Source organism: Amaranthus tricolor, chromosome 1 (assembly GCF_026212465.1).
Source record: "Amaranthus tricolor cultivar Red isolate AtriRed21 chromosome 1, ASM2621246v1, whole genome shotgun sequence".
Taxonomy (NCBI): domain Eukaryota; kingdom Viridiplantae; phylum Streptophyta; class Magnoliopsida; order Caryophyllales; family Amaranthaceae; genus Amaranthus; species Amaranthus tricolor.
The window spans coordinates 2,565,046-2,577,739 of NC_080047.1; the positions used below are offsets into that span (position 1 = coordinate 2,565,046).

Consider the following 12,694-nt stretch of genomic DNA (forward strand, 5'->3'; position numbering starts at 1 on the left):
GGAGAAGCAAAGAGCACCATGAAAAATAAAGAAGAAATTAACACGTTCAGGACAAGCACAATGGCATGCAAGAGAATTTTGGGGATTGGTGATATAGTAGAAGAAAGTTCTGCATGTACGAGGATAAGACTATAAATATACATCAAAGATCACATAAATGTGTTACTTGGAAATAAATTGAATTTTACTATTAAGAAAGATACAAAGAAAACCAAGTAATTTATGGCAAAAGGGTTATTACATCTGATTTTTAAAGATCCCCGTTAATTTTCAGAGAAACATTAATTTCTCAAATCATAAAGTCTAAGAAAGTAATTACTATTGTCATCAGTAAATTTTGCTAGATATTAATCACATAAAACCTCACGTCAGAATAAGTCCTAAGTAGTAATCCACCTTTGCAGCCATAGTGCTCCTGGAATGACCTATTAGGTAATTTGTCTCAGATTGATACTGACTTGGGCGCCGGAGTAGGTCCCCGGAAAAACATGAGGCCCCGCTAACCCTTTGTTACATTTTACAGAAAACAGTCATCTTCTCAAACGATCTTACTGTATAATTTAACAAGATAGCAAAGACAGATTTCCACCAGCACTTAATTTTTTATTAATAACAAATTAGGGGATTAAATTCTTAATTAATTATCCTACTAAATCATACAGGAACATCAATATAATATACCATATTGTTATTATATATACTTGTGTAAATGGATTTGTTTTCTCAAAACTATACATAGATTATGAATAAAATTATTATTTCACATCAAGGGGGTGGCTAATCGAAGCTACAAGACCTTTTGTACGTTGCACTAAAGAAATCCCCGAGAGTACGAGGGCTGCTGCTTCGTTCACCACTACTGCACGACGAAGTGAACTCATCGTGTTCAACATCTAAAAGTGCGAGGCTTAAGTGTGATTTGTTTGCACACGAATTTTGGTAAAAATCGTCCTCATTAATACCCAACTCTTCGTCTTCATTTTCTTGATCGTCATCATACACTTGAGATTTGATACTTTTTTCTCCTTTCAAAAGTTCTAAAATCTGAAAAGATCATTTTTTTTAACGTATTAGCAACATGATCGTAAACTAGTATAGTGGCCCATTAATACTTACATAAAAATGAAACGGTCCTATGGTGAGATAATTTCTATTAGATTGACCCAATGCACACTTGATGTCTTAAAGTAATCACTTACAATTTTTAAGCGATTATTTTTTATAGGGGTATTTGGCAAAAAGTTGATTATTGATTACAGTGGCTGATTTAACCAACTGATTTTATTAATTGGTTTGACCAGCTGATTTTGAATTCGATGCTACAAGCAGCTTGTTCAAAAACAGCTTATTCATATCAATAAATTGTTTCAACCAGCTAGTTTACCAAACATTAGCATTGATTGGTTTGACTATTCAACCCTCTATTTGTATCAAAATAAGCTAAAATGATCAATTAGAGAAAAATTAATTATATAACCTTATTAGACTCATCACTTATATAACCTTAAAAAGTGATCATTTAAGTTTAAAATGATCAATTAGAGAAAAATTAATTATATAGACTTATCTCATGGTGTAATGATTTCATATATAATATTTGCTATCATAGTTAATATTAAATAGTCTATATTTAATATTTTGCCCCAACCTTTCAAATCAAAATCGACCATAATACATTCATATCATATTCATCCACGATAAAAGAATCGCAAAAATTTTGTAGAATGTGTGCAACGTTAGAAAACCGTATTTAAATAAAAACATGACTAGAACAATTAATTTGTGATGGTCTAATCGATAAAAAACATCTTAACCCAAAAATTTAATTTGAATCCCATCAGAAAATGACGAGTCTTTAAATCATTAAATGTATAAAATAATTAAATTATAGACATAGATTCATAGAATGGACCCATTAGTTAATTTAAATACATAATTAATTTAGTTGGTCTTGGACAAGACGACCTCATAATGAGACCTTTAATTTGGGCCGGCCTAATTCGCGCGTGTATCAAATTCACATGCTTTCTCTTGTTTTTTCTATTTTCTGTGCATTTTTCAATTTTAATTTTAAAGGTATTAATTTTGACCTTAAAGTAAACTTTAAATAGATCAATTGACATAAAAAATTCCAATTTTGACCTATTTGTGATCAATTTTGACGTTAAACTGATTAATTTCGACCTAAATATGATTCTATTTCACAATTTGAAAACGAAGTTAGTAAAATGGTATTATTTCAATCATTTTATGGATGAATTTTAAAGAACGAATGAATGGTCAATAACACTATCAATAATAGTGTTTAAACATTGTACAATACAATTACTTTTATCAATGCAACATGATGGTTCTAATGGAATATAAGAGCACTAGTACTCTTTGATCATCGATCAATAATAGTGATATTACTATTTTCTTAACACATATATATATATATTTGTAAATAGTTCAAATTGAATATGTTAATAGTTAAATTATGACACATAAATTGACAATTGATGTTTTATAATCTAACTCAATTTTGAACATATAAGCTTCAATTATCGTTTTCAAAATAAGTATTTCAATGTCAATAAAGATATTGTATAGGTTTTAGTTCAAATTGAATATATTAATAGTTAAATTATGACATATAATTTGACAATGATGTTTTATAATCTAACTAAATTTTGAACTTCTAATCTTCAATTATCGTTTTAAAATAAGTATCCAAATTGTATAGATATATTGTGTAACATTTAGTTCAAATTTAATAGGTTAATAGTTTTAACACTATTATTTATAGTTATATTGACCATTCATTTGTTGTTTGAAATTCATCTATAGAATGATAGAATAATATCATTTTATATAACTTCGTTTTAAAATTGTGAAATAGAACCATATTTAGGTAGAAATTGATCACTTATAGGTTCAAATTAAATTTTTTACTTTAATTGATATGTTTAAGTATTACTTTACATTGAAATTAATACCTTTAAAGTCAAAATTAATATCTTAAAGGTCAAAATTGATAAATGTCCAGAAAATGAAAAAACAAAGAAAAACGTGTGATGTTGTTACACGCGCAAATTGGGCCGGCCTACTCTTGGTCTTAATTTGAGACGGTCTCGTCCAAGTTTTAGTGTAATTAATTGAGAGGGATTGATATTCTAATTGTGGGTCCTGAAACAAACCTGGTTCATATTAGGACGCAGTCTCATTGGTCTGGTCAAGCAAAGGGTAGCTGCCAGGACCATTCTTTGCATTTGGGTCTCATCAACGCTCCCTTCCAAACTCGGGTCTATAATTCTTTTTATTTTCTTCCCACTTTGTAACATTGGTTTTGCCTGCATTTTCATTGATATATACAAAAATTTAGTAACTTAAATTTATTACATACAAATCTCTGCAAATTAATTATAAGATAAAAATAATTAGATTTGATTTACGCACTTGAAAACCAGAAAGTTAGAACACAGAATTTGAACTCAGATTTGAACCATACATAATTTACCAACTAAATTAAAAAACATTTACGACTTTAAACTGTTGTAAAATTTGAGCAATTTGACTTTGGTTGGTATTATAAGTTCCCTTTTAATTTTAGATTTAAACAGGGTGTTTGGTTTAGAAAAGTACATATTTATCTTAAAAGAATTTTAACCAATTTTCATTGTCTGGTTTGATGAAGGATAGAATATGAACAATTTTCCTCTAAAATTGAAATAAAATCAAATTATTTGCACTCTTTCTTCCCAAATCTTTATTTTTTCTCATTTTTACTTGACGAAAAAAATAATTATCAATCACAATTTCTCATCATTATCATCATACCCGATGTATTATGTTCATAGAAAACTATGATCAAATTTGGGGAGAAAAAGAAGGCGGCAACTCATACCCATAAAAAAAATGCGAGTAAAGAGTCGCTCAAATCACAATTTCTATTTACAAATATTTTTTATACAAAATAATTTCTAAAAATGTTTTTCATCAAACCCAAGACCTACAAAGTAATAATTAAAAAGCAACAAGTAGTAATTAATAAATATATTCAAAAAAAAAGTAGTAATTAATAAATAGAATAAAAATAGAAAAACCTACCCACAAGACCAAACTTTTTTGGCCTTTGGAAGAATCAATGGGTTTTCTACCCGTCAATAATTCAAGAAGCACCACACCAAAAGAGTAGACATCTAGCTTGTCGGTGACCTTGCCGTACATGAAATACTCAGGTGCGAGGTATCCGAATGTACCCACCACTTCTGTGTAGGTCTCACTATTTGGACCCCATATTGCTAGCCCAAAATCTGACAACTACAATCAAATTCAAATTAATTCACTCAAATTTTTCAAAAGTGATTATTAATTAATTAATTAATGGCTTAAACTTTATGCAATTTCCTCCATCCTTAGTCAAATTTTGTGGTTGCAAAGTTATATAGTTACTCCTATTTGTATAACTATTATAACATTTAACAAGAAAAAGGTGGGTAAAACAAAAAAAAAAATAAAATAACATCAAACATGATATATGCGAGAAGTTAAGCTCGTACCTAAATTTTTATGATTGCGATTATATTTTTATCAATATTAATTTTGTATATGATATAATGTAAATAAAATAATAGTCACAAGTTGATTCAATACACATATAAAGATGAATTTTTGATTTGCTTTTGTGTTCTTGTATAGATGAGGTGGTAGGAAATTGTTGACTTTTAAGAGTGGCCAGTGGCCCGACAAATCTACTTGTTGGATTTAGTGTTTTGCCCAATTAAATAAACCCTTAATTTGGAAATAAGGTCTTAAATATCTTATGTTTGAATATTCATAAATATTTATTATTTTTTGGGTTGGTGGAATAGAATTTAGGGGCCTTATCTAAGTAAAATGGCATATAGGCTTCTTATGTACAAATTGAAAGATATGAATATTCTTTCAATCAAAACAATTGCATCATGAGTTGCATATGTTGAAGTGAGAAGTTGATCTACAATAAAAGAGATTGTCCTTAAAATTTAATGACTTTTTCCTAAGTTGATCTACCACTCTCAAGACTAGCTCTAAGTTTGGAATGCTCTTTTATCAATCTTGCCATGCTAATATAATGTACAAATAATCATATACTTAGACTTCTAATAAGGTACCTGAGGTTCAAATTTGTCGGACAGAAGAATATTAGAAGTTTTGACATCTCGATGAATAATATTCCTTGAACATCCTTGATGCAAATAAACAAGGGCTTCTGCTATTCCAATCGCTACTTTAAACCTTACATCCCATGATAATCCAAGCTTTTCGTTGTTCTCAACTGTTACAATTTTGGATAGAAAGAAAAAATCAATTGACGAGAGTATTTGACAAACGACTGATAACTGATAATTGATTAAAGTCGCTAATTTGATCAACTGATGTAATCAGCTGATAGCCTGATATTGAACAAGTTGGTGTGTGCAGTTTATTGCAAATTTACTTAAAGTTATTAGATGGTTTCACTACCAAAATAACTTTGAAGAAACAATTAGCTAGAACATAATTAATTTATTACATAAAACTTACCATGTAAATTATCTTCTAAACTGCCTTTGGACATGAACTCATAAACAGAAATAAGCTCACTATTGTCAACACAAACACCAAGCAAAGGTGTAATATTCTTGTGCCTCAAAGAAGACATTATATTAACTTCTAAAGAGAAGTCTTTCCATGCTTGTTTTGAAGATTTTAAAACTTTCACGGCCACTTCCTTACCATCAAGAAATGTACCCTTATAAACGCGACTACATCCCCCTTTACCTATTATGTTCTCTGCATACACAATATAATCATGATTTTAATCGAAATATAATAAATCAAACTGAAACAGATGAATAGTATTTACTAAACAAGATTATTACGGATAAACTAACCTGAAGAGAAATTTAATGTCGCATTTCTCAAAACCTCGTAACTAAACCAAGTGAAATCCAAAAATTTCAATTCAAATGGAAGCCCGGGTTCTTGATCAATCAAGTCATTAAAGAGCGAGTTACTACTTTTACTACTAAATAAACTTTTACTTGTATCGTCATTATCGTGTCCAATGGGACTTTCCGACTTGCTTGAGCACGAGTCATGATTACTATTACTACTACTACGACTACTACTTTGTGGAGTTTCGGGTGGTGAGCGGTCAGGGAAGCTCATAACCCATTGAATTACGGACATTTTCCTAGAGTCTAAAGCCTTTTGTGTTGGAAGGCTAGATCTTCTAAGCAAGGGCCAACCGGGTTTTTGCTCCGCAACGCCTTCTATGCAATTATTGTAACTAGCTGATGTTCTTAGAGAATAAGCTTCTTTTTTTTCAGGATCAATATTTGCATACTCATTTTCTGTTTCAAGAAATTCTATACTATTAGCATCTATTGATCCTGATTCTGAACTCTGACACTCTAATTTAGGGCTTTCCGAACTCAATTCTGATGATTCTGCATGGAGAATTTCGGGTTTGTGGAAGCTTGGCCTTGGATCTTCTTGTAGTCCTAGCATGAATACATAGAAAAAATACATACTTTTAGTCGGGGAAGGTTGCATGTTTAACATGTTCGACCGCACAGGGCCCTAAAATATTGGGGACATCAATATTAATTTACGTAGTATATGTTAAGTGTTTAAAGATACAAAGTTGTTTGAAAAATTAAATAAGTTTTAAAAATTTTAGAGCCTTAAAATAATTTATCAATTTTTGCTCTAGCTCTACTTTTAGTATGTTATAACTTATTAGTTTATTACATCAAAATGAAACTTCTTTTAGGTTTTGGGCTGATTGGGCATTTAATTGCTTAAATAATAAAAAATATATTTGGTAAATGACTATTAAGCAAATTGAAAATTTTAATTTTTTAGCCAAAACCAAAATTAGTGTAATTTTCTTATTGACTTTTGACTTTTTAAATACTTTTATACTATAAATTAAAACAAAACACAACTGACATAAGAAACTCAAAAAATTGAGTTGTCATCTTCTTTTGAGATTGTTTCCCTCATCTAAGCAAAAATGATGTCATTGAATAAGGATGATTATAGGAATCTTAAATGTTAAGGATGATTATAAGATGATTAATTTGACCATCATTAAAAACTTTAGTTAGGACTATAAATACTATTAAAATTTGAAAAACAATATAATAAATGGTAGTATGTAATAAAAATGCACAAATTATTATCTTTGATTTTAAATTTACAAAGCACCATTGATCTATATTTATTTAAAAAAACATTCATTCATTTACAAATTAATTATATTTTTTTTAAATATACTTCAAAAAAAATTTTCACTAAAATGCTAATTATATTATAGATACATTTTATAATGGCCCATTGCTTTATCATTATTATAATGATAATTATAAAAAAAAAAAGTTTGAATTCTAATTTTCATGAATGTAATAAAATGTGTATTAAGAAATAATTAAAATTAATGTAATATTATGCCAGACCTATTCAATTTATTTGTTTTTTACATCAAAAACGAAAAAAAATTGTGCATCGCACGGGAATAATCTAATTAGCTGCTATAAGAGAAAACATTATTAATGGGCAAATATCTTAATAACAATTAAATCAAATAATTAGTTAAAAACTAGCAAATCAATCAAAATTTGTTCTTGACTAACAACTAAAGTTAAAAGATACCCATTAGTTAAGATCAAAGGACATAAACTTTAAAATAAAAAGATGAAAGGATATAAAACCTTGTGAATGTGCATTAGAGTGCCTTTGAAAGACAATTTTGCCATTATGAACGGTGAAGATTTGAGTGGTTGAAGGCAAATGCTTTGCACAATACTTAGCCGTTGATACTCTTCCCCTGAAAATTGATTAACTGTTCACAGTGATCAGAAAGAACCATATAATATTTTCAAATACAAAATGTAAACTATTTTTGATGACAATATTCAATCCTTTCCAAATTTTAATCATAATTTTTATAAGCAGAATAAACTAACTACAATCATTATCCAATTTGAAGAGCTTTTTCTTACCCAATTGAACCCGGTTTACTTATTCCAACAATTACAGCAACAGCACCAGAATTTTTTGCCTCATTTACAATGCTTTTTCTTATTGAATTTCCTGGTAATATCTTCCCACTAAGTTTTACCTGAAATATCATTTTTTTTTCCTTTTTTAAAATTAACAAGGAAAATTTAAAAAAAAATAGAAAAAAACAAAAAAACAGAGGAAATATATATACCTTCTTAATATCACATATGCCCTTATAAATCTCTAGATGATCATCCAACAATATCTTCTCCTTTGATCCATCATCTATAACATAACATTTTATGATAATTTTTTTGATAAATTAACAAATTATTTTATATATATATACAATATTTTAAAAAAAATAATTCCTAGATTAGGTAAAATTATTGTACCTGAATTTCTGCAAACATGAATAACAACAACATGATCATGAATCTCAGCAACCTTAACAATGGCCCAAGAAATAAGCTCTTTGCAATCGGAATCGAATCGAATTGCCACTAATAGTTTCCTAGATTGATTTTGTTTAATCCCCATTACTTCCTCCAAAATTGGCATTTTTTGAAATATTTTTCTTTTATTTTTTTATTACTTGGTATAGTTTCTTGATGGGATTATCTGTTCTTCATAGCCATTAACAAGCTAATAAATTTAAAGAAATCCCATCAAGAAAAAAATCTCACATAACCCTACTTTTGATTAGACAATAAACATAAGATCGGGTTCCTAGATTAGGTAATAATTTCCTACATTTAATATTATTGTGAGAGGTCGATAGGTAGAAAATTACAAAACATTAAGTGACAAAAAAAATCAACCTGAAAATTCTGAACGGGATTTTTATATAAATAAAAAAAAAATAAAGTAAGACTATAAAAGAAAAAAAAAGTTTATACAATATGGATGTAAATGATGGATTTTTTAAATGAGGAGAATGTACCGCCAAATACCATTTGTAGATCAACACTAACCACTTTTGCAACTACATTTTGGACCCATCATTTGTAATTTTGTATAAAACTTTTATTTATGAAAATGATGGATGATTAAAGCCAAAGGATGATATCACCTTATTTAAATTTTAAAATTTAAAATTAGTTAAATTTCATGTAATATAACTTTGAATTTTCGGCTTTTTTGTGTGGTAGACAAATATTTTTTAATCAGTATGGTGACCTTGAACTTCAAATTTTTCCACTAGTAGACAAAATAAAATTTTTTTTTTTAACTTCATGCTATTTCTACCCAACGTCATGACATTTTTTTCAAAAAAAACAAACGTCGTGATCGCTGTAATTGACCACCTATTTCCAAATCCAGTTGAAATAATTATTTAATTTAATCACAATTTAAATTAAACTCTTTTATTAACTGGATCACCATGTAAATTTAAAAAAACATTGGTGAAAAAGTCAAAAACTTAGGATCTATCACATAAATTTTTTCTTATATAATTATTAAGATAAATAACTAGTTTTTGACAATTGGTCGTTTGTCAATGGATTAATTTAGTGAATTTGTTCGATCACACCTATATATGAAGTGTTTTAAACTCTTTTATTCAAACTAACTATAAAAAGTTGAGAAAAATACGAATACTATATTTATATCTAAAAAACGGAAAAAAAGACTTCATGAGCTGAAGAGAATGAAAAGGAAAAATAAATAAATTAATGGTGGAATACGTGAATGAGTGGCTTTATAGAAGACAAGAGATTAGAGAGTGAATAATATATGAAAAAACATATTAAAAAAGATTATAAAGTGAAACTAATTTAACAGAGAAGCCAATACCATAGAACATGCAATTGGTAATGGAAGGGACCCATTAAAATATGGAAAAATTGAATTTTATAACCTTTTTTCATAGGTTTTTCAAAGTCTTAAGATTATTTTTTTATTCAGGAAAATTAATACATCGAGTATGATGATTAATGAGGGATTAATGAGGGGATTAAGTTAGAATATGTTTTCTGTTTGTGTGATAAAGCGCACCTATGACCTATCTTATCCTTCTCTCCCATTCTCCCTAACTTTTTGCAAGTGTTTGAGGATATTATTGAATTTAATTATTCAAATTTAAGATGAGTTAGGTTCCCCTTTTTCTGTTTTCATTTTTTACTTTTTTGTTTAAACGTCATTTTTTACTTTAATTCTAATTTTTGGATCATTTTTATTTGATTTTTGTGTAATTATTGAGAATTTTATTGAATTTAATTTATTGTTTAATTTTAAGATGAGATAAGTTTCCCTCTTTGGATTTTTAGATAGCTTTCGTCATCTTTAAATTTCAATTCATCTACCTTTTTCATATTTTTTTTAGATAATGATTCAATTTTATTATTCCTTCTATCTCTTATATTATTATTTCTTTATTTTCTTAATTTGGTAAATCAAGTATTTTTTTTTCCATATTAAGTTTACAATGATCTTGATTTTAACTGAAAAATTAGTATTTATATGCTTATAATAACAGTAGTGAGATTGTTAGATTATATAATATATCGTGGGATCTCAAATATCAGGTTAAGCAAGCTGATGGTTAAAACTCCAAAATATCTTATATATTTTAACAATATAGTTTGAGATTCAATGTCACTCTTACTTTTACATAAATAATTAAAAAAAAGTTGATTTGGTTGGCATTATTGCAATAATTTCTGATTTAGGAATACCTTACGTTTCTAAGGGGACCAAGAGTTCAAATTTTTGCTTGATAGAACTAAATTTTATTAGGGCAGGGCCATTATTCTTCGTTCAAATGTCTTAATCTAAAAATTTGTAGACCCATGCAATTATATCAGCATATCAAATAAGATGATATTTTTTTAATGAAACATAAGAAAATCTATGTTTTATAGACACGTGTTATATTTCTCTTGAGTCTAATTTATTAAAGAAGTTATTGGGTCAATTCTTTGTACAACATACCAACAACGTAAAATGCATTATTGGGGCTTGAAAGCTTCCTAATAATCTACCAATTAAATTCAGATTTTTGATAGATTATGATAAAGACGTAATTTGCTAGATTCTTAAGGAATAGTATTAGGTATTGTGTGTGATAGCGGAAGTAAGATCGATGAACAAAAAATAAAATAATAAAGAAATTCAAACAAAACAATAAGAAAATGACACAAGAGATTTAACGTGGTTTATTATCAATGTGATAGCTACGTCCACCGGCACCGAGATCAAATAATTTCACTATGATCGCAAAGAATTTACAAGATGAATCAAATATCATTCACAAATAATAATGGCTCTTTTGTGATCTCTCTCAATTTATGAAGATTATTTATATACTAATGCCCAATTAAAAGGAAGTTACTAAATAATAAACACAAGTAACCGGCCCACAATAGCAAAGAGAAACTGCTCCTACATACGTGTAACCCCCACTGACTCGGCTAGCACAACGAGCCTTCAGCCACCGAGTCGGCTTTGCCTTCTGGAAAAATTATTTGAACATCAGTGTCACGAGTCGAGTAGGCTGTCACCAAACTCCATGGACGCCGACTCGGCATTTGCTTCTATGTAGCAGCTCCAAAAACAGCCCACAACGACGACTCGTATTCTTCAATGCCTTACCCAATGCCGACTCGGCGTTGGCCACTGATCCTCACAGGTCTTCCCGGCCTTTGATTCATCTATACACTAAGACAAGACTCGAGTCGAGTCACCATCTTCAACAGGTATGGAGTATGAACGTATGGTGATATTGTTGATTGGTAAATGGTCAGTGTAGGAATATTTAGATGGTAAAATAGTGAATTGATTTATTTGGAGAGGAAGATGAGTGAATATGTAGAATGGATATTCTTATTCTTTTGCCAAAAATTGATTTCATCAATAGGTATTTATAATGATGATTTTGGTTACAAGTTTACTAAAATATCTTAGATATTTTTATTTTTTTAATTACTTTTTCTAGGAACTTCTATTATATTATCTTAGATATTTTTATTTTTTTAATTACCTTTTATAGCAACTTCTATTATATTATCTTAGATGTTTTTAATTTTTTAATTCTTTAGTTTAGATATTTTTTATGTTTAATTAAAATCCTAGATTTTTCTAGATTATTTCAACACTCCCCCTAATCTGAAAAATCTTGAACTCTGAGTTTTCTTCTGTACTCGATAAATCTATCAGTTGATATGGGTTTTGTGAAAATGTTTATGAGCTGCTCCCCTGTCTTGCAGAATTGTAGTTCGATCTCTTTCTTGTCTACTAACTCACGAATGTAGTGATGTCGTATCTCGATGTGTTTTGATCTGCTATGAAACACTGGATTCTTCGTCATTGCTATTATTGACATGTTGTCGCAGAACATTGTAGTTGGTGTCTCTTGCTTATGTTGTAGATCGATTAATATCCTTTTGAGCCAGAATACTTCACATGTTGCACTTGTTGCTGCAATGTAGTATGATTCTGCTGATGATAAAGTTATTGTCGCCTGTTTTTTTGATAACCATGAGACCACTTTGTTTGCAAGTTAAAATACGTACCCGCTTGTACTTTTTCTATCATCCACACTTCTAGCCCAGTCGCTATCGGTGTATCCCTTAGCTTTTCGTTCTCTTAATGTATCTGAGAATCCTTTTTGTTGTTGCTAGATGATCCTTGCTCGGTTCACTCATGAACCTGGATACGATGCTGACAGCGTTGACTATAT

General features: G+C 29.0%; 1 protein-coding gene across 1 annotated transcript; it reads right to left on the minus strand.

Annotated features, from left to right (window-relative positions):
• Positions 1 to 328: 328 nt before the first annotated feature.
• On the minus strand, positions 329 to 9,048 carry LOC130798798 (protein kinase STUNTED-like). The gene is made up of 10 exons (XM_057661896.1): positions 8,409 to 9,048; positions 8,225 to 8,298; positions 8,013 to 8,131; positions 7,722 to 7,837; positions 5,898 to 6,509; positions 5,548 to 5,796; positions 5,136 to 5,299; positions 4,090 to 4,302; positions 3,180 to 3,332; positions 329 to 1,044 (listed from the first exon to the last, which is right to left on the minus strand). Exons 1-10 carry the CDS (start codon positions 8,572 to 8,574, stop codon positions 778 to 780), a joined length of 2,133 nt encoding a protein of 710 aa, XP_057517879.1. The 5' UTR covers positions 8,575 to 9,048; the 3' UTR covers positions 329 to 777.
• Between the last annotated feature and the right edge of the window lie 3,646 nt (positions 9,049 to 12,694).

What these genes read in the sequence shown, in the direction of transcription:
- LOC130798798 (XM_057661896.1), bottom strand. Translation starts at nt 8,574, where the DNA reads ATGCCAATTTTGGAGGAAGTAATGGGGATTAAACAAAATCAATCTAGG. An exon ending in AGTAAACCGGGTTCAATTGG is followed by an intron (nt 7,838 to 8,012) that starts GTAAGAAAAAGC and finishes ATCAATTTTCAG; the next exon opens with GGGAAGAGTATCAACGGCTA. An exon ending in GACATTAAATTTCTCTTCAG is followed by an intron (nt 5,797 to 5,897) that starts GTTAGTTTATCC and finishes TTGTGTATGCAG; the next exon opens with AGAACATAATAGGTAAAGGG.